The 18,797-nt window shown below is 38.2% G+C and overlaps 2 protein-coding genes across 4 annotated transcripts in view; one reads left to right on the top strand and one right to left on the bottom strand.

Annotated features, from left to right (window-relative positions):
• Nucleotides 1-3,440, top strand: part of GPATCH11 (G-patch domain containing 11) — a 12,885-nt gene extending 9,445 nt beyond the window's left edge. For all 3 annotated transcript variants that reach the window (XR_010743254.1, XR_010743255.1, XM_066315920.1), the window contains one exon: nt 104-3,440. The gene's annotated coding sequence lies outside the window, so the exon portion shown is untranslated. The remainder of the gene's footprint in view (nt 1-103) is intronic.
• EIF2AK2 (eukaryotic translation initiation factor 2 alpha kinase 2) overlaps nt 1-18,797 on the bottom strand; it is a 19,689-nt gene extending 892 nt beyond the window's left edge. Inside the window, exons 1-14 of the mRNA XM_066315919.1 lie at nt 18,667-18,797; nt 18,050-18,176; nt 14,468-14,582; nt 13,177-13,346; nt 11,551-11,653; nt 9,784-9,866; nt 8,857-8,938; nt 8,358-8,392; nt 8,062-8,196; nt 7,508-7,627; nt 6,318-6,425; nt 4,388-4,592; nt 1,749-1,874; nt 1,095-1,190 (exon numbers count right to left, since the gene is read on the bottom strand). Of these exons, the coding sequence (XP_066172016.1) occupies nt 1,095-1,190; nt 1,749-1,874; nt 4,388-4,592; nt 6,318-6,425; nt 7,508-7,627; nt 8,062-8,196; nt 8,358-8,392; nt 8,857-8,938; nt 9,784-9,866; nt 11,551-11,653; nt 13,177-13,346; nt 14,468-14,582; nt 18,050-18,153 (1,482 nt within the window). The 5' untranslated portion in view covers nt 18,154-18,176; nt 18,667-18,797. The remainder of the gene's footprint in view (nt 1-1,094; nt 1,191-1,748; nt 1,875-4,387; nt 4,593-6,317; nt 6,426-7,507; nt 7,628-8,061; nt 8,197-8,357; nt 8,393-8,856; nt 8,939-9,783; nt 9,867-11,550; nt 11,654-13,176; nt 13,347-14,467; nt 14,583-18,049; nt 18,177-18,666) is intronic.

Below are 18,797 nucleotides of genomic sequence, written 5' to 3'. Positions count from 1 at the left end.
ACTCTTTAGCAGTACCTTTAGACCCTACCTGCTGGAGATCATCAACTGAACCAGTTATTCAGCACAGAATAATCAACTTTGCTTTTACATGATGTTCTTGCAGTAGGGCTTGCCAGCACTGAAGTTTATCATCTTCCATCAAGTGAAATTCTTTCTAATCTAATGGAGCAGAAGACCTGCTGACCTAATCTGAAGACCATCCTAGGACTTTCCATCCACATAACTTCCCCACCTGCCTGCAGAGCGCAAGATTTTTATAGTTTAAGGAAATTATGCTTTCCCAGTTGTAAGCACCATGGGACTGTGCATGCATTTGCAGTCAACTGTGAGCAGGAACGGAAGATCTGAGGAAGATTTGCAAGATGGCGGGACAGAGCCAAGTTGAACAGACACACTTGGTAGGATTTTCTCATACTGGCAAAAGGATCTGGCTAACAGTGTTCCAAGTCTGAGTCCAACCACAATTTAGACAAAATACCCAGCAGCCACCTCACTGTCCTACCAATATGTAGGTTTACACATAAAAAGCTCAAAACACATCCAAAATAGCTTTTTTAAAAAAGCTTAAGTAACATGTTCTTTTTGAAATAATGTCTGTTTCACTTAAAGCAGTGTGTTCCAAATCACTTTTGTTTTCCTCTTGGAAAATTGCAAGGGTTTTGATTTGGTGAAAACTCTCTTGCTCCACTGTGCAGTGAAGACAAGAACATGGCAGAGACAAAATTCGCTCATCCATTATTTTTATTTACTGAAATTAAAAAAATACTCCCTTTAAGTTTCTGATCAAAGAAAAACATCTAGAAAAAACTTGACATCTTTTTTTGCTTGACATTATCCTTTAGCATGCATGGGCTTTAGTGTATACAGAGTAAGATGGAAGTGAAATAAACTGTAATATTTCTTTCCTTCAGTTACGACATTTCAACTGAGGTGTGAGGACTTAGAGGCTTTATGGAAATGAATTAAGGAAAAAACTGTAAAGGGAGATAGTACTCTAGATAAAGAGATTCTTTCTACAATGCTATCAATATGTGATACCAGCAGCAAGGCAAAAGCAACAACAGTGGGAGGTTTTAAATTTAAAGATTACATACCTTACTTCTTTCATGGTAGCTGCATGCCGAAAGAATTTCATACCAAATTAATCCCAGTGCATAAATATCTACTTCCTTTCCATATTTGGCCCCAAACTAGAAGGATTTGAACAGAACAATACAGACATCAAATCCAACTGGGGAACAGCACTTCTTAAAGCAAAATTTGAAGTCAGCAGAAATTTCTACCCCAAAGCTACAGGACTGGCCCTACTCAATATCCTTCTTAGTTGTTAACCCTTTATGCCTCAGACCTGTTAAACAGTGACTATTATGTCACATTGAACATCCTGAAATCAAGACTTCTACAAACCTGTACAGATAAAGCATGCCAGTATTGCCCTGTGACCCATAATGAAACAAAGAGTTACATCAAATTACACAAGTAACAGGGGCTCTAAATTCCATTTTAAATATATGTCTGGCAGCCTTATTTTACAAGAGCATTTCTTACAGCATGCAGCGTCACGCTGTGTGTTCACACAGAGCAAAAAACTTCACCACACTTGTGGTAAAGCTTTCTCCAGAATACAGCTATCCTCTCACACAGTCATACCAGGGAACTTCAGGCAACTTGCTTTAATACTGAGATTAGGATTGAGAACATCCAATGCTGAGTTTATACCACACATCTAATTACAGCAGGATAATTACCTGTTCTGGTGCCATATAAAATTTTGTTCCTCTCTCCTCAGTCAGAGTCTCAAATGCCATAGAGGTCACAAGACCAAAGTCACCGATTTTTATTTTATCATCATGTGATATGAATATATTCTGAGGCTATTTTTGTACATATAAATAAAAAGAAGAAAAAAAAATCACCAAATGACCAAGGTTTATCATCAAGCATAATCAGCCACAACAGTGTTCCCCATAAAGTTTGATAACTGTTCAGAAAGTTGCATTAAGAAACTGTGGAATGAGAAAGAAGTTAAATTGATCTTTAAAAACACAAACTAAGTTTCAAGTAGTACATTCTGCAATAACACCACCTTTTTTTCCACTAGCTCAGTCATAGCTGCATCATGCTTTAATTGCTCTTCAAATACATTGTGCATATAACATTCTATATCCCAAAGTTCTTTTCACTCTTCAGTCCTAGCCAGCACTTGGGCAAAGCATTTAGTCTCACATGGAATTCCACTCAAGTCACAGTTTCTCCTAGGCACAGAAGGATCATGTGTACTAAACTAAATGCAGAATTAAGGCTTACTGCACGTATCTCAGAGTATCACTTTTACATTTCCCTTAAACTTTCCCTTCTTAAATTTGACAGTGTCATAGCTTAAGTTGGCAACTAAGCACCATGCAGTGGAATGGGAGGGAGAATCAAAAGTAAACCTGTAAAGTGTGTTAAAAACAGTTTAATAATTGAAACAGAAGTAAAATTTAATAATAATGGTAAATAATAATGATAATAGAAGGATTTAAAAAACCAAAACAAAACAAGGAGAAACAAGTGATGCACAATACAATTGCTCACCACCCACTGACTGGCACCAGATTCCCTCTCTGACCCCAGATCAGCCCCTCTTCCATGTAAAAAAATAGTCTTTGACTTAAAATAAACACTACCTAGTAGCAACCAAAATGTCAGTGTGTGATCAACATTACTATAAAATTGAATCCAAAACAGCACTGTACTACCTACTGAAAAGGAATTAACTGTATCCTAGCCAAAGCCAGAACACAAAGTCAACTGAAAATAGAATTATATATGCTTCAATGAAGTTTCCCAAAGCATTCAGAAGTTTCTTTAAAACAAAACCAGATAGCCTCACCCTGTCTTTTACTCAAAGAAGCTCCAGTGGACCAGAAGGCCAGAAGATACTTAACAGTCAACAGGAAGAGATCTTTGTGTAAAGAATGCTCAGTGTAGTTCTGTTCAAGTCTGACCATGCCCACACATTTAATACAGTACCTATAGCTAGCTACAATATTTAATTCTGTTCCTACCAGGCACAAATTACTTTAATCTCATCCTGAACCTATTCTGCAACTTTGGTTCTGGGCTATGGAGATCTCAGATCGCCAAGCACCTAAACTGACAGCAGACCAAAGAGGAGAGGAAAGTTCCTCAATTCAAACACAGGTAGAAGAGTTAGCAGTATAACTTGGTTCTGGTCAGGAGAGACCAGACTCACGTCATTTTCTGGGAATGGGGAAAGGATTCGCTTACAAGTCATGGGAGCATGGTAGGCTCAGGGATCAGGTAGGGCTCCACAGTGAAGTTTTTGCATGTGAATCGCTCTCTTTTTAGACTTCTGGTTTTAATGTTGTTACTGGCTTTGTTTGTGTTTGTTTTCTTATCTCATTGCTGTTTCCAGTAAATTTTTCTTATCTCAACCTGTGCTCTCTACCTTTTTTTGCCTCCAAGTCTCCCCTCCAGCCTGCCACAGGGGAGAGGGAAGTGAGCGAGCAGTGTGTAGATTCAGTAGGAGCATTAAGGTTGAATACCACTCCTGATCAAGCACAGCCTTATTCCTACCTCAGCTGGTAGAACAGGAGAGTCCTCAGGGTCAAGGGTTTGAACCCCACGTTGAGCATCAAATACAGCTGGGGTGTGTAGGGGGTCAAGTGAGGCACTTGTGGGTTCACTGGAGCTGCCTGCTGTGAAGGGACTTCAGTCCCAGCTGCCAGAGTGGCCCAAGTGGTCAGGCAGGGAAGTTGGCTTAACCCTAGGAATGCCACCACACTAATGATGTTTTTCACAAAGTGAGTGATTTAAAACTCTGCAAGCAACACTATAGCTTCCATCCTGAAACTGTGAAGGCTTGTCTCTTAGAATCTTTACACTGAAATAAAATCTTGTGACTGTGCACATCTAGAGGCTGAAATTCTATCCCAAACTCTAGCATTCAAACATTTGTATGCGTACACAAAACAAAAGTAAACTACAGCCGTGTTGTTATCAAACACAGTATATATTAGGATAGATAAAATATCCCTTTACAACATGGCAAGAGCAAACTCTCTAGACTCAACTTCTTTTTCCAATAGGCAGTCTTGTGACCCAGTAACTGAAAATGCCTGTTAACTGATGACTACTGATTCTTTGAACTATTGCATTCTGAGATCCTCCAAGTTTACCTTCTGATTTTAGGATGACATTCAGCCAGCTGCTGAAAGAAAATCAATCACTAGCAATATCCAAAGAAGCACACTGCTAGGGTACATAACACAGTAAGCAAAGTATGTCACAATTTAACATTATCTGAAATTCCAGCAAGTATACTATCTTTAACTTTTTGGGTTTTTTTCTTTATTTCCCCATTTCTTTATTTCCTACATACCTTGAGGTCTCGATGAATTAACTCTTTAGAATGAATATATTCCACTCCTTTCACTATCTGTAAGAATTTGTTTAGTGCCATTGCATGATAGTTGCGTTTTTCTCTATTTTTTGCAATCCATGTTGACAATGTTCCTTGTTCACAGAATTCCATTTGGATGAAAAGACAGGAAGTTTTTCTGTCTTCAGAAAATTCAAAATTTTGGCTTAAAAAGAAAATTACATACCATATTAAAATTGGCAAGATACAATTCCCCCCAAGTCATCTTCAAAAGCCCTTTTGGCTAATAATCATTTTTGGAGTTACCCAAAACAAAGTCTCCAAGTCCCTTAATTTTAAGAAAGGCTCTAAAGCAACTTGTATTAAATAAATTGGACTGAAACCCAAGGAATTCCTGCTCAGTTGCTACATACTCCTGGAATAATTCTGAAGTTCTGCTTGCTTTCTAGTTCCCACTTGAAGTTTTCTGAAAGCCCAAGTTCATTTCCCTCATACCTAGAGGCATGTCTTATCCAGGAAGAAATATCGCTGTCCTTGGCTCCCATCTGGCCTTGTAGGAACTGCTGCAAGTCCCTGACACGTGTTCTCTATTGTGCTCAAGAGACACAGCATCAGCCTTCCTATCCTGCCCAGAATGGTCATGTTCTTTCCAACTCTGTCCTGTCAAGAAGGTACTGCAGTGACCATTTTTGACATTGGTCTGCTAGTCACAGAAACCCTTCTGAGCTGGAAATCTAGATGGTTCACCCATCTGGCAACCTCACACATTCCAGAGAAGCCCGTAGGATAGGCTGAGGCTGGAGATGGTGAGGGGAAGAAAAATACAAAGACAAGCATGCACTGTTTTTTCCTATGTATACTGTGATGAGTGCCCTTGAATAAAGCTGCTCAAGCCACGGAAAGAACAAGCATTAAATGGCTCAGGACTCTGGAGCCTTGAGGTCAGAGAACAAACTGAGTTCCTCAGTTTTAAGGACTTTTTTTTTTTTTTTTCTGTCTTTTACCCAATAACTGTTTAATGTGAAATATATACAAGATATTGAGGCTCCAACATATTAATGGTTCAGTTTTGACAGACCTATTTTCCCCTCATTTTACTCCTCATTTAATGAGCACAGTTATGAAGAGGTATCATGCCAACCCTCATTTTGAATCCATTAATATTTTATGGCTGAAGAGTTTGAATTCACAACTAATGAAAAAAGCTTTCCACAGAAGCTTGTAAAAGTTAATAGTCTAACTTACAAGTAAAACTCTCACCACTTTTCTGCCAGAAGTCTCAATATCAAAAGGCTACCTCAAAATTAAAGAGCATTTAATTTTGTATTCCTTTTCTAAACAATCAAAACTCAGGTGTTTAACAATCAACAGGCATCATGGTTAAAATACTAACTTAGGGAAATAATCAAATCTATGATACCTACTGGCTGACCAGTACTTCTTATAAAAAGGAAGCTTCTGATCAGGAATTTGGTAGCCAACTGCCAGACAATTTTCTAGTTTCTGTTGTTAATTCTTGCCCCAAATTTTGAGTTCTGCAGTCTTACTTTCTATAAATTCGTTAAGTTCCATATATTGGGAGAGGAGAGAAATAGAAATCATATGATATATAAAAATATAGAAATATAAAAATATTTATATTTTATAATATTATAGACATAAAATAAATAATATAGAAATATATATTTCTATATATAGAGAAATATAAATAATAGAAATATAAAATCACATAATGTATCTTATTAATCAAGAAGATAAATATACTTAATGACAGACAACCTGCTGCTGAAAAGTACTGTGCCTTTTCTCCTAGCATTAAGATTGCACATGTGCATTTATATTTGTATAATAATTGGTAACCAGTTATCAAGAGCATAAGGTTCACTATGGCAAAGATGTTTGTGAATGCAAACTATTACTTTGTAGTTACCTTAAGTCTGGGTACTTTATATGGTCATACCCTTTCCAGCTGCAATGATACCTCACTATGTTCTCATGTGTAAGTTCTGAAAGTCCTTCTGCTTCACGCTCCACTTTCCTATCAAGAGGGGGAAAGAATTAAAAAGAAAAAAAAAAAAGGCATTTCCCTATTACAATAAAAGATATGCTATCAAGTGGCAGGATACAAATCGTTTGATATTAATTTAAGAACAAAGTGTAATATTCTCCTTCATGTAAGTTCAAAACTGAAGTTACAAATTTGGTGGGTTTTCTTTCATCTGCTCAGTTATTCAACGTGCAAAAACTGTTTTAACCACGTTAGGAATTAAACCCCCACTCAATAAAAGCTGAAAAAGCAGATAGCTGCAAACCTGCCAGCAAAGCAGCAGTCATTACTTGAAGAATTACTTGAACAAGGCTTTCAGTATAGTTCTCAGGATAGCAATGCCAGTGAAAATAACATGTATTTTCAAAGAACACAAGAATCCAAAGGGAAATGTACATATTACACAACTTAAGGGACAAGTATCTCCAACCATTTAAAACATTTTCTACAGATAACCTAAAAAAATTTAAATTTTTTCAACTGCTGATAAGCTACCCCACTAGGTAATGGTTACAGAAGATTACTTTTAAAAAACTAAGATCATCACTCTCTGTTGAGATTTATGAAAGACAAGTAAAATAGCATGAGGTTAATGACTACATGGGTAATATATAAAGCATTTTCCAATTACAAACCACAAAATTTATTACTTGGATTTTTTTCTTTTTTCTGTAATTATAGTTATTTTGCTTTACTGACATGGAAATTTCCCATGTAGCCTGACAAAAGTAACCAGGCTGCTTTCAATGTTTTAATAATCATCAGGTTTTCTTCAAACACATTTTGCTGTATTAGCGACAAGAGCACTAGTGTGTTCAGGGAAAAGAGAACTTGACACGTTTTTACATTCTTACAGCTCCAGCAGAAATTAACCTGTTACATGCAAAAAACAACAAAGGTTCAAGACCACTTTCAGCTTCACTTGGAAATAAAGAAACAGTTTACTAGGAACGACAGACAATTAATAATGAAAATTACTTAAATGCTCCTAGTATTGTTGAAGAGAGGAAACAAAGTATTAAAATCTTGATTAAGGTTCTCCTAAAGAGCAGAAGTAAATATACAGTACATACTCTGTTAATTCAACTCGTTTGATTGCATAGGTTTTCTTATCACTCTTCGATGTTGCCTTGAAAACATTCCCAAAACCACCTGCACCAATAGGCTCTATTTTTTCAAAAAGATTGAGAAATCTTTAAAGAAAAAAAAAAGGGAAAATCACACTTAATTATACTTAATTTTCAATTAGGGGTATAAAAATAATCTTGACAGATCTAATATATCTACTGCAGTATCATTCTACAGTGATCATTTGACCAACCTACAGGTCTAAATCACAGCCCTGGAGATTGAAACAATATGGGAAACTGACCCTTTCAGGCCAGTTTCAGGTAATTACCCTCACATCTTCACATGAATGACGTTTGGTTGTGAGCATTAAATACCATTGCTTGCCAATTTCTAGGCTAGATTGGAAATTTCCAGAAAAAAAAAAAAAAAACTGATTTCTGTTTTCTTTGAAAGTTCTTGCAGTTTTTTCTTCCTTCTACCATAAATAAAACAAATCTAGATTCATACATACTGTTGTTGCCTTAAAAATAATATTTTTTTTTTAAATCCTTCTTACGTTTCATCGACAGTGTGTGGATTCGCATTATCTTCTCCAGTATTTCTGTCCACATGTGGCAAACTTTCCTTTGAATCTGACACTTTTTTTTCCTCTTCCTTGTTTCTTACATTACCAAAAGTAGCTGCCAATTTTCTTTAACAAGGATAAAAGCAAAATTTATAATGAGCCATTTTTCTAAAATATGATGAGAAAAGAAATGTACCTCCCAATAGCAGTATTTCATTACTAGAGATAGAAAAAATAAAGTTGCAATACAGTTTACAGGAGATAGCAATCTCAAAATAAACACATACCTTACGGGCTTCGACACAGAACTTCGTGCGTTTTTCTACATGGAAAACAGAAACAAAAAGCCTAACTGAGGTATCCTGAATATTTTCACTGTAGCTGGTTTAAAACATGTCTGATAATGAATTTAGTAATTACCTATAAATATGATCATACCTCATGTAAGCAATGTCATAAGAATGAATCTCAGCTCAGTGTTTTTCACATATGCTATGCATAATATTATCATTGCAAATACATGCATAACATTATCATTGTTAAAAACGAGCTTAGTTTGACCCTTCTCTTGGGAGTACTGTCATTTGTTAAACACTACATAAATGTGATCCACAATACAGAAGGAAATTACTAATGGTTAACAGTACTGAATATTCTTAGGAAAAATGCATGTATTTTCCAGTAATTGGTGGATAAAAGAACAAACTGATGTTACACTCTGACAAAAAGCATGCCCTATTCAGGGTCTAAAATGTAATTATGAAGAAGACCATTTTCATACTATACCTGAAGAGGTGAAGGCTTTTCACATATTGCCATGTCTTCCATTTTTTGTACCAACTTTGCAGATGAGTCCTCAAAGCAAATCCTGTTTCCATTGAAAAATAATGGACTGTTTTTAGGTGAAAGTAACAGTAATAAATAAAATTACTGTCACAAGAAAAGAAGTACCACCAAAAAACTCACAGTTTTTAAAGCAAAACCTGAAAAGGCATTAACAATCATGACTAACTTAAACTACAAAATATCCTGCTTGAAAGCTACCAAAATAACAACATTTGGTAATATTCGCCTTTATTTCTATTATTAAATGAGTCTATGATATCTAGAAGATAAAAGAATGTAAAAGTGGTAGTGGCAGTATGGTCAAAGTTCTGGTTCTCAAATCACACATCAAACTTAAAGTATGTTCAGTTTCTTTTGGTAGGCAAATTTTTCCCCTTGGTGGAAATGAAGATTCACAGAGAATGTGAAAGGGAAAAAAAGAAAAAAGGAAGAGAAGAAAGCACAATATGGAACATAGGAAAGTACTGAAATTGAATTATACTGTTTACAAGAGTATCACAATAAGAAAATTAGCGTTAAAATGGCATGGAATAATGCTGTTGAATGAAGTAGCATTGAACTGAGCATTGAATCAGGTAGTGAATGAATTTACATCACAGTAAAAATGCTTCTGAAAGAACTACCTATGGCAAAAAATGAATAAATCAGAAAGCTCTAAGCTTTTTATAAGCTATCCCAGACAGACTCACATAGAATTGCACAAATAGAACAAACTTTGCTACAAAGTTTAAGGAACAGAAGTTAAAATTACATGGCTTTATACTGCAATAAAATAATAAAATTATATCTTATATTTAGAATTAGAGCACATTACCCTCTAAGATTAGTAAATATGTTGTTATCACATTAGCAGCAAACACAACTTACTCTGAGTCAGACTCAGTTGACACTTGAGAAACATTGCTAGAATTGCTAGGTCTCCAACTGCCATTAGAGCTTTCATTTTCTATCTGGAAAAAAAAGAGAAAAGCCAAGAATGTTTAATAAAATCACATAAACAAATCCCTAGTGCAAAAGATGCCCCCCAAAGAGGGCAGAAGGATGATTACAGGGTGCTAAGAGCAAGTTGTTAACTGCACGAAACATTCAAAGCCCTGCAGAAGAAAGGTATCTGCCCAATTTCTGCCTAGAGAAAGGAAAAACACAAGGCCCTGTCACAGTGAGTGCTCTATACAGACACATTTACAAAAGTGGAGTCTGGATTCTATTCAAAACCAGGATAAGAGTTATGAAAAGAAAATATCTTCATTGTTTGCTGCATGTGCAACTGCTGCGTGGAAAAAGAGATATACATAGGCTTTGATATGTGTAATCTGTAGACCTGAAAATCTGAGTCAGTACAAATTGACATTCAATATTTTCAGCATGAAAACACTGCAAAACTCATCTAACTAATCTGAGGTGAAACAAAAAAACTTATCCCAAATACTTAGTAGAGGTCCTTCCCCTTCCTCCCCCCAAGGCATGTCATAAGAGCATAAAAGTAACAGTAAAAGCAACACCAACACCTACACAATGGATATAGACAATCGCATCACAAAAAATACACAAACTTTTTTCATTTTATGCTTCCTGGTTTTCCATCATGGTATAATGGAAACAAAAACACAAGGTTTATGTTACAATGAGAGCCAACAAATAAACCTCTATTTTATAAATAGGATTACTGTACATTTACTACTATTTGCCAGTTACATTTTGCTTGTTACACAGACATCACTGAGAATTAATAAAAATTAAAACCAAACTATAACAACCCACCCCAAATTTAAACTGGTATACAAGTTCTGCTTGAAGTAGTAAATTTCAGACTTCAATGAAAATAAAAAGATCCCTGGCTTTGCAACATAAGAAAATATTAAGAAAGGCTCCTATAGGCCATTAATTAATTAGATGGTCAACTTAAAAACATTTAGAAAGCATTGAAAATTCACAATAACAGCCAAATAATTTTAAAAGTACTTAAAAGTAAAAAGACTTCTTCCCTCTCCCATACTGCCATCCTTTGCTTTAAACTACACTCCTTTTAAGTTAGTTCATATGTTCTGTGCATTTCAGAAGTGGGCTTGGATCACTGTTGGAATTCCAGTAATTTTTGCACGTGCGAAAATAGAAGTTGCCAACATGAAGACAACAGCTCTACTCTCCAGAGGATAGTGTCAGCAATTTTTGGACTCTGCCTTGGAACCCTACAGAAGGCCAGTCCTGCTGATTCTGACTCCTGCTTTTGCTTTTCACATTCCACAACAGATTTTTAATCCAACACAAGGCAGAAAAGACGTATGTTCATAACCTGCTAGCTCAACAACACTTCACACAGAAGACAACTGGTATATGAGTCAGAATTTAGAAATTTTTAATGTGTGCATCTTTGAATGACAACATATCAGACCTATTATGCAACAGAGATGTATCAACTGTTAGATTTTCTTTTTCAATCCAGAATGGAATACAGAAAAACAACATAAATTCTATTAACAGTAGCCCAACCAACGTACTAAAAAATAGATTGTTTCCCTCTTTAAAGGCATCCATGGAATATGCTTTTAAATACAATGAGGAAATTGGTTCAAAGATTTAAACTGTGTTAAGGCTAAATATAGCACATATTGTCAGAGAGCTTTCCTTATTTACCTTCTCATATGCTTCCTTTGCAGCAGCTTGTTTTGCAGCAGCTCGGGAAGGTCCAGTGCCCTTTCCATACAAACGACCACTAATTGTACAGCTAATAAAATACCTGTAAAACACAACAGGGAATCAAGACTTACATCCCATATCACAAGCCTTAATTTAATGATTTTTAAACACTATAATCAACTGACATTATAGAATGGAAATAAGAAATATACATCTTCAGGACAGTGTTTCCAATATACACTTAATCTAATTAATAATGGTACATAACTAATTTGTTGTGCCTTCAAGATAACTCACTTTCAGAGCCTGGTACAATCATGAAAATGATTATTCTGGGAGGTATTGATAAACACCCAGAGGACAGCACAATCATTGGTCACAGCCAGCAGAGCTTCATTTAGGCAAAGTCCTGATTTCCTTCTATGACAGAGTACCCCACCTAGCTGATCTAGGAAAGCAAGATGATGTAACTCTTTCAGACTTTGCCAAAGCTTTTGGTACCATCTCTCAGTGTCCTTCTAGACAAATATCTGGCACACAGCTGGAAAACCACACTCACATGACTGGTGAGCAACTGGCTCATGGGTCAGGCACAAAGGGTTACAGTGGATGGGTGACATCAGACTGGGGACCTGTCACTAGGGGGGTTCCACAGGGCTCCATTCTCTGCCCTGTGCTCTTCTTCCTCTTCATTAACAACTTGTTCACAGGACCAAAAAGATACTAAGTAATTATGCTGACAAGACTAAACTGGGAGGAGCTGTTGACTCCCTCAAGGGCAGGGAAGCCCTGCAGAGAGACCAACACACCGAAATTAAGAGATGGGCTATCATCAACCATGTGAAATCTAACAAGGGCAAGTGCTGAATTCTGCAGCTACGATGAGACAACCCAGGTTGTATGTATAGACATGAGAACAGGAGGCTGGAGAATAGCACTGCAGAAAGGCACATGTGGGTTCTGGTCACTGGCAAGTTGAACCTGTGCCAGCAGTGCCCTGGCAGCCAGGAGGGCCAGCCCTGTCCTGGGGACATCAGGCACAGCATGGCCAGCCGGGCAAGGGAGGGGATTGTCCCCTCTGCTCTGCACTGGGGCAGCCTCACCTCCAGTGCTGGGGGCAGATTTGCGTGACATAGTATAAAAATAACATTAAACTATTGGGGATGTCCAAAGGAGGGCAACAAAGATGGTGAAGGGCCTTGAGGGGAAGTTGTATGAGGAGCAGCTGAGGGCACTTGGACTGTTCAGCCTGGAGAAAACTGAGGAGAGACCTCACTGCAGTTAAAATTTCCTCATGAGGGGAAGAGGACAGGCATGATCTCTTCTCTCTGATGACCAGTGACAGGACTCAAAGAGATAGCATGAAGCTGAGTCAGGATAAATTCAGGTCAGATATCAGAAAAAGATTCTTCACCCAGAGGGTGGCTGGGCACTGGAACAGGCTGCCCAGGGAAGTGGTCACAGCACCAGGACCAACAGAGCTCAAAAAGCTTTTGGATAATGCTCTCAAGCAAATGGTGTGACTCCTGCTGAAGATTCAGCTAACATGCCCAAGAATAACTAATGGCAGCATTAGTAAACACAAAGTATTAGAAGGAAGCAGGAAGACAAATTATATCTTACGTGGGAGCATGGGCATCTCCAGTACAAGTTTGGTTAGGATAATCAACTATTAAACACATCTTTTGTGAAAACATATTTAACAGGCTGACATAATCTTTGTCTAGTGCAGGTGACGAGGTTGTTTGAGCTGCCGTTGACTCTGCAGCTGCCATATTTGACAGACTCTTTTCCTATAAAACAAACAAAACAGGTAATTTAAAAACTTAAACTTAAAAAATACATTAAGATAAACAGTGCACAAGATCTAATATAGCTGCAAGGTTTGTCCACTTTTCAAACAACTGTTAAGAAATCCCAAGTTTCCATTAACTAAGTCCTTTGTGGAGGCAAAGGACAGCCATCCCAAGCATAATTGTTACATTTTGAATAAATGTAAACCCCACTTTCCGAGTACTACACTTTTGCCTTTAACAACCTCTCACCATGCCTCATCCCACCCCTTTTAGGAAAATACAGGGAGTGAGCTGTGAAGAAGGGATGGCAGCATAATGCTGGTGATGCTCCCATTTAGCAAGGACTGCAAATGCTCCTGTCCATGTACAAGAGGGGAAAGCAGAACTTTTCAGCTGTATCATGATTAGTCAACATCAGAAACGTATCAGCAAACATGCAGCAATTGTATTAAAGTAGTGACAGTGACACAATAAAAGCCATACAGAAAAAGGTAAGGAAAGATTTCCCTCAAAAGGTGCTAAGAAGCATTAAGAGCTGAAAAGAAAAATAAAGAATTGCAAATAAAGAACGGCTAAGTACTTGGCTGAAAACTAAGGTGCAAAATTCAAACCTAGACTTAATCAATGAAGGATAGAGTATATAACCAGCTATGCTGTAAAGAATATAATGAAAAGGAAAAAAAGATGAATTAGAAAAAGTGAAAGTAAGCAATTTCATTAGGAGAGTGGCAACAGACACACTGAGTAATGCCCTGCAAATGTTTTGAAGATATTGAATCATTGAACAGTTTTCAAGATATAAAAGAATCACTGTCCACACTGGATATACCAAGGCAGCTTAAGAAAGGCAAATACATTTCCTTATCATCCTGTAACAGCAGAGGAGGAAACACAATATTAGCTATCAACCCTATAGGAAAACAATAAGGAAAACAATTCAGTGATAAAAGTAGGAAAAGTGCTGAATAAGACAGAACAAAGACAACTTAAGTAATTAGAAACTGTTTCAAATTAAATAACATTTTATAGAAAGTCTACTTTTACATATTCAACATTTACTACATTACATGTGATGTACACTGCTTAGTAACCCCCAAAACTTAATCCTATTTACTCACCTGTTTCTCAATCATTTCCCATGTTTCTTTTGCTGCTACTGCTTTTGCTTCTCTTTTACTTTTACCAGTGCCTCTACCATGTTCCTTACCGTTTATTTTAACCACAACCGTGAACCTGCAATGAAGAAAACTTGTCTAAAACATTGCTACATTTTCCCCACATATATACTTCAATAACCTTATCATATTAAGCTTTAGGCTTATTACCTACAAAGCAATACAGGATAACTGGGAAATACTGAAGCATTAATGTGTTTTTACTATATCAAACCTATGACTATTGTAATTCTTTACTACAAATATTTTTTAAATTTTTCCTCTCTATGCATGTACTTTACGAGTTCCAACAGTATTTTAACTGCTTAACTGCTTTTTAAAATCAAAATAATTTAATTTTTAAAGCATAAGAAGGAATGAGGTCAGTATTGTTACAAGGAAGGTTGTGACACCCTAACACCAGGACACATCTCAGCAGTGCAACACCCAACGGAGGGAAGATCAGCTAACCTTGATTTCATGAAACCAGATGTGACATTACACTCACCTTCAATACCCTGTGATGTACACTGCTTAGTAAGAGCAAAAAACACATCTGGTGCTTGTGAGACATGAATTTAAAGGCAGTCACAAAAGAAGCCCCACCAAAAGAAAAAAAAAATTGCCAACAAACAAGCACACACAAATCCCAGTCCTGCCTTTCTGTGCTCAGCTGTTGATCCCTTCCCTCTCTGTCTCTCCATTCCACAACTGAACATGTCCTGCTTCCCATATGGCAACTCCATGAGTCAGAATGGGAATCTGATGCAGCTCAGGACTGATGGTACTGGGTCTGGCTGGGATGAGGTTAACTTTTTTCAGAGCAGCCAGAATGGTGCTATGCTGTGGCTTTGGGACTACCACAGGGTTGATGTTTTACCTACTGCTGAGCAGTATTTGCACAACACCAAAGTTTTTTTCTTTTTCCCACTCTGGCCTTCCAGCAAGCAGAGGAGAGATATGTAAGAAGCTGGGAAGAGACACAACCAAGGCAGGTGGCCAGAGGGATACTCCATGCCACAGGGCATCACACTCAGCCATAAAAGCTGGAAGATGAAGAAGGAAGAGGGGATACCCAGGGCTATAGGGTTTACCTTCTCAAGTAAACATTGGGCATGATGAAGCCCCACTTTCTTGGAAACATCTGCCTACTGATGGGAAGGAGTAAGCAATGTCATTACTTTGCTTTGGTCACACATCCAGCTATGCTTTGTCTATTAAACTGTGTTTCTCTCGATCCACAAGTTTTTCTCCCTTTCACCTTTCTGATTGGTTCTCTCCCTGTCCCACTGGGAGAAGTGAGTCATTGGCTGGGGGTTTCACTGACTCCTGGGGTCAACCAACTGCTGTGCCCTATTAACGAATGGTTCAGTTTCAGACCAATCAGCCCTTACAGATCCAACCTGTCCTGCAGCTGCAAATCCTCTAATGTTTCTGATTCTGCCTTTGGAGAAAACAACAACTGGAATTCTGCCTTTGGCAGCAGCACACGCACCAAGTCAAAGTGACCGTTAGAGCCTCAGGGCACCTCTGTGCTTCAGATCACAAGAGAGCATGCAAATGCTCACAGCCAACGAGATGGACTCACACACTCAAGGCACAGCACTGTGAGCTCCTCTGCAGGAAAATTAGTCTCAAATACTGGAGTGACTTTAGGAACTCACTTTTTTCATTATTCCAACCTCATTCTCAATTTTTCTTTAATGAAATGTTTTGGTGGGAAACAATGAAGATGCAGAATAGCACTTGCTCTCCACTGTTTAAGCAAGGCTTAACAAGAAATCTTAACAGGGCAAACAGTAGGAAAAGGCACATCCACAGTGTGCCACATACACTACACATAGGAAACAACAAAATAAAAACAAAACATGTAAGAAAGGTTGTTCTTTGGGAAGGAGTTTGTCAGTCAACCCATACCTAAGCACTGAATACTACACACATTCAGCTATGACACTGCATTCAAAAGACACCATTCTATTTAAGCATCCTGAGGAAATCTGCAGTGAGTCTCCATGACCAAGTTGAGGATTATCTGCAGGAGTATTACATAAGTTGGTCATAAATGCAGAGTCATACTTACTCACCATGAACCCCAAGTTAATAAGCAATTCCCAGACTTGATAGGTTTAGGCAGGACTAGCCTAATTGTCCACTCTTTATGTCCCCAGATCAAGAAAGCTCAGGACTGAGCCACCCTGGACTCTTTTAACCTTCTTACATTGTGTTCAGCACTGACCCTGTCAGACGGTACTGAAAGCCACAGCACCAGAACCATGATCTCTGGAGGTATATCTGCATCATGCCTCAGACCACTGCAAGGTGATTTGTGAGATGGGACACAGCTCAGAAGAGTTAGGGAGCAAGCTTACAACCAGCAGCAGCCAATGCATCCAATAAGCAGCCAGAACGCTGGGAAAGCACAGCACAAGGGGACTGAAGGAGGTTTACAGCACATATCACTACAGCCAGACACTTCACGCTGTATTCTTGGGACAGCCCAAGTTACCCACGATTTTCCTAGATACCACTGTCACACAATGGGCTGAATTTCACTTGTGAATGTAGCAGAACACACAGGAAAAAAAAAAACAAACAAAAAAAACCACTAAAAAAACAATAAAAAATGGGATAAGTAATTTGAAATGTATGTAAATTCTGTCAGTCCCATGCCATTCTTCACTTTTGAAGAACGAAGATGTTGCTGCGTGATCACAGCAGTGGTCTTTACTGCAATAAGGATTACTTTTTTGAATTACATGAGACACATGGGGAAAAAACAAAGGTAACTGATTAACATTTGAGATCCAGATCATATTTATTAATTTATTCTGGGATGGTAGTCAGATTTAAGAATAAATCTGCACAGGCAGTGCTATCTGAAAACATGCAACACTTCAAAAGAAACATATTAATTATTAGCACAAGGCTTGTCTTCATGCAAACTAGCAAACAAATTTTAAAAACTCACACAAGGAACTATTACAGATCTTGAGTACCTACAACCTTTGGCAAGGAAAATATACACTGTATCAGTGTTAAAAATTAAAACACATTCCATCACCTCTAATTTGCCCTAAAAGGGAAAGCAAAACATCTCAAACAAAAAATCCTTTTCTTGTAAGAGCTGTTAAAAAATATACTACACATTAAATATGTTAGTATGCAAGCAGTTAATAAATCAAACCTTTCTGGCTGGAAATCAACAATGCTTTGTAAACACTTTGGTATGTAGCATTTAAATCATAAACTGAAATTCTGGCTGTAACCCAATCCACCTTCTGAGAGGAGATGCACAAGATGCAGTAGAGTTACTAGTAAGTAACAGGTGCAATGCTGGTACTTTCTGAAAAAGAGCCATCACCCTTGAAATAAGTTTTCACCTTAAACTGTACCTACCCATGCACCTACCATTCAACTCATGATTTCACCCAGCTTTCCCACTATATACGTGCTTTCAGCAAATTTACATTTGTGATTGCAAGCTTTACACAGTTTGTTCATTGCAGGAAGAGCCCTGCTAGATACTGACATGCAGAGTAAACTTACTCAGGATCATGAGATGGGCCCTTCCTACCGATGGTGTCAAAATCCATTGTAAATTTGTGTATTTGACAGTAACGGTTGATCCTCGTCACATACTCACAATCCATTTTGACACAAGCTTCAGGAGATGCTGCAAAGTAACATTCAAAAGATGTGTCTGTTGCTCTAGACATAGAACAAAGGCAGCCCCTAATGCTGCTAGATAGATCACCACAGTGATAGAAAACTGGTGCCCGTAACAAAGTTCATGGGAAACTAATTCCAATTTCTAATTCTAATTATTGATTCGCAAAGGTTTTGGAAGTCATTGCTTGGAACAAGTGCTTTAGAAAGCAGAGTGGAGAATTTAGTGATCAGAAAAGATTTCTTAGCAGATTTCTTGACAGAAAAAGATTGAATCATTCCCTGAATTCTGTGGGAGGAAAATAATCAGTAACGTTTCTCCGGGATAAGAATCCGTTCCTTCAGAAGGAAGGCCCTTAACACATCCCTTCAATCAGCGATGACGCCAGGCGTAGCCACAGGGACCAAAGGCGAGCCCGGGCTGCCGTCACCGAGCTCGGCGGCCCAGGCCGGGGCAGCCCGTCCCGCACGGCCCCCGTCCCCCGCCCCGCCGGTACCTCCGAGCCGCTGCCGATGCTCCGGGACCCGCGGACGCTCCAGCAGCTGTCCACCCGCCGTAGGCCGGCCCGGCGCGCTACGCAGACCCCGCTCAGTTTCGTTTCCCGCAGGCACCGCCTCGCCCGCGTGA

The sequence above is a fragment of the Sylvia atricapilla genome, chromosome 3 (assembly GCF_009819655.1).
Source record: "Sylvia atricapilla isolate bSylAtr1 chromosome 3, bSylAtr1.pri, whole genome shotgun sequence".
Taxonomy (NCBI): Eukaryota; Metazoa; Chordata; class Aves; order Passeriformes; family Sylviidae; genus Sylvia; species Sylvia atricapilla.
Note: the sequence above shows the minus strand (reverse complement) of the source record. Positions and strands in the feature narration are given on the sequence as shown.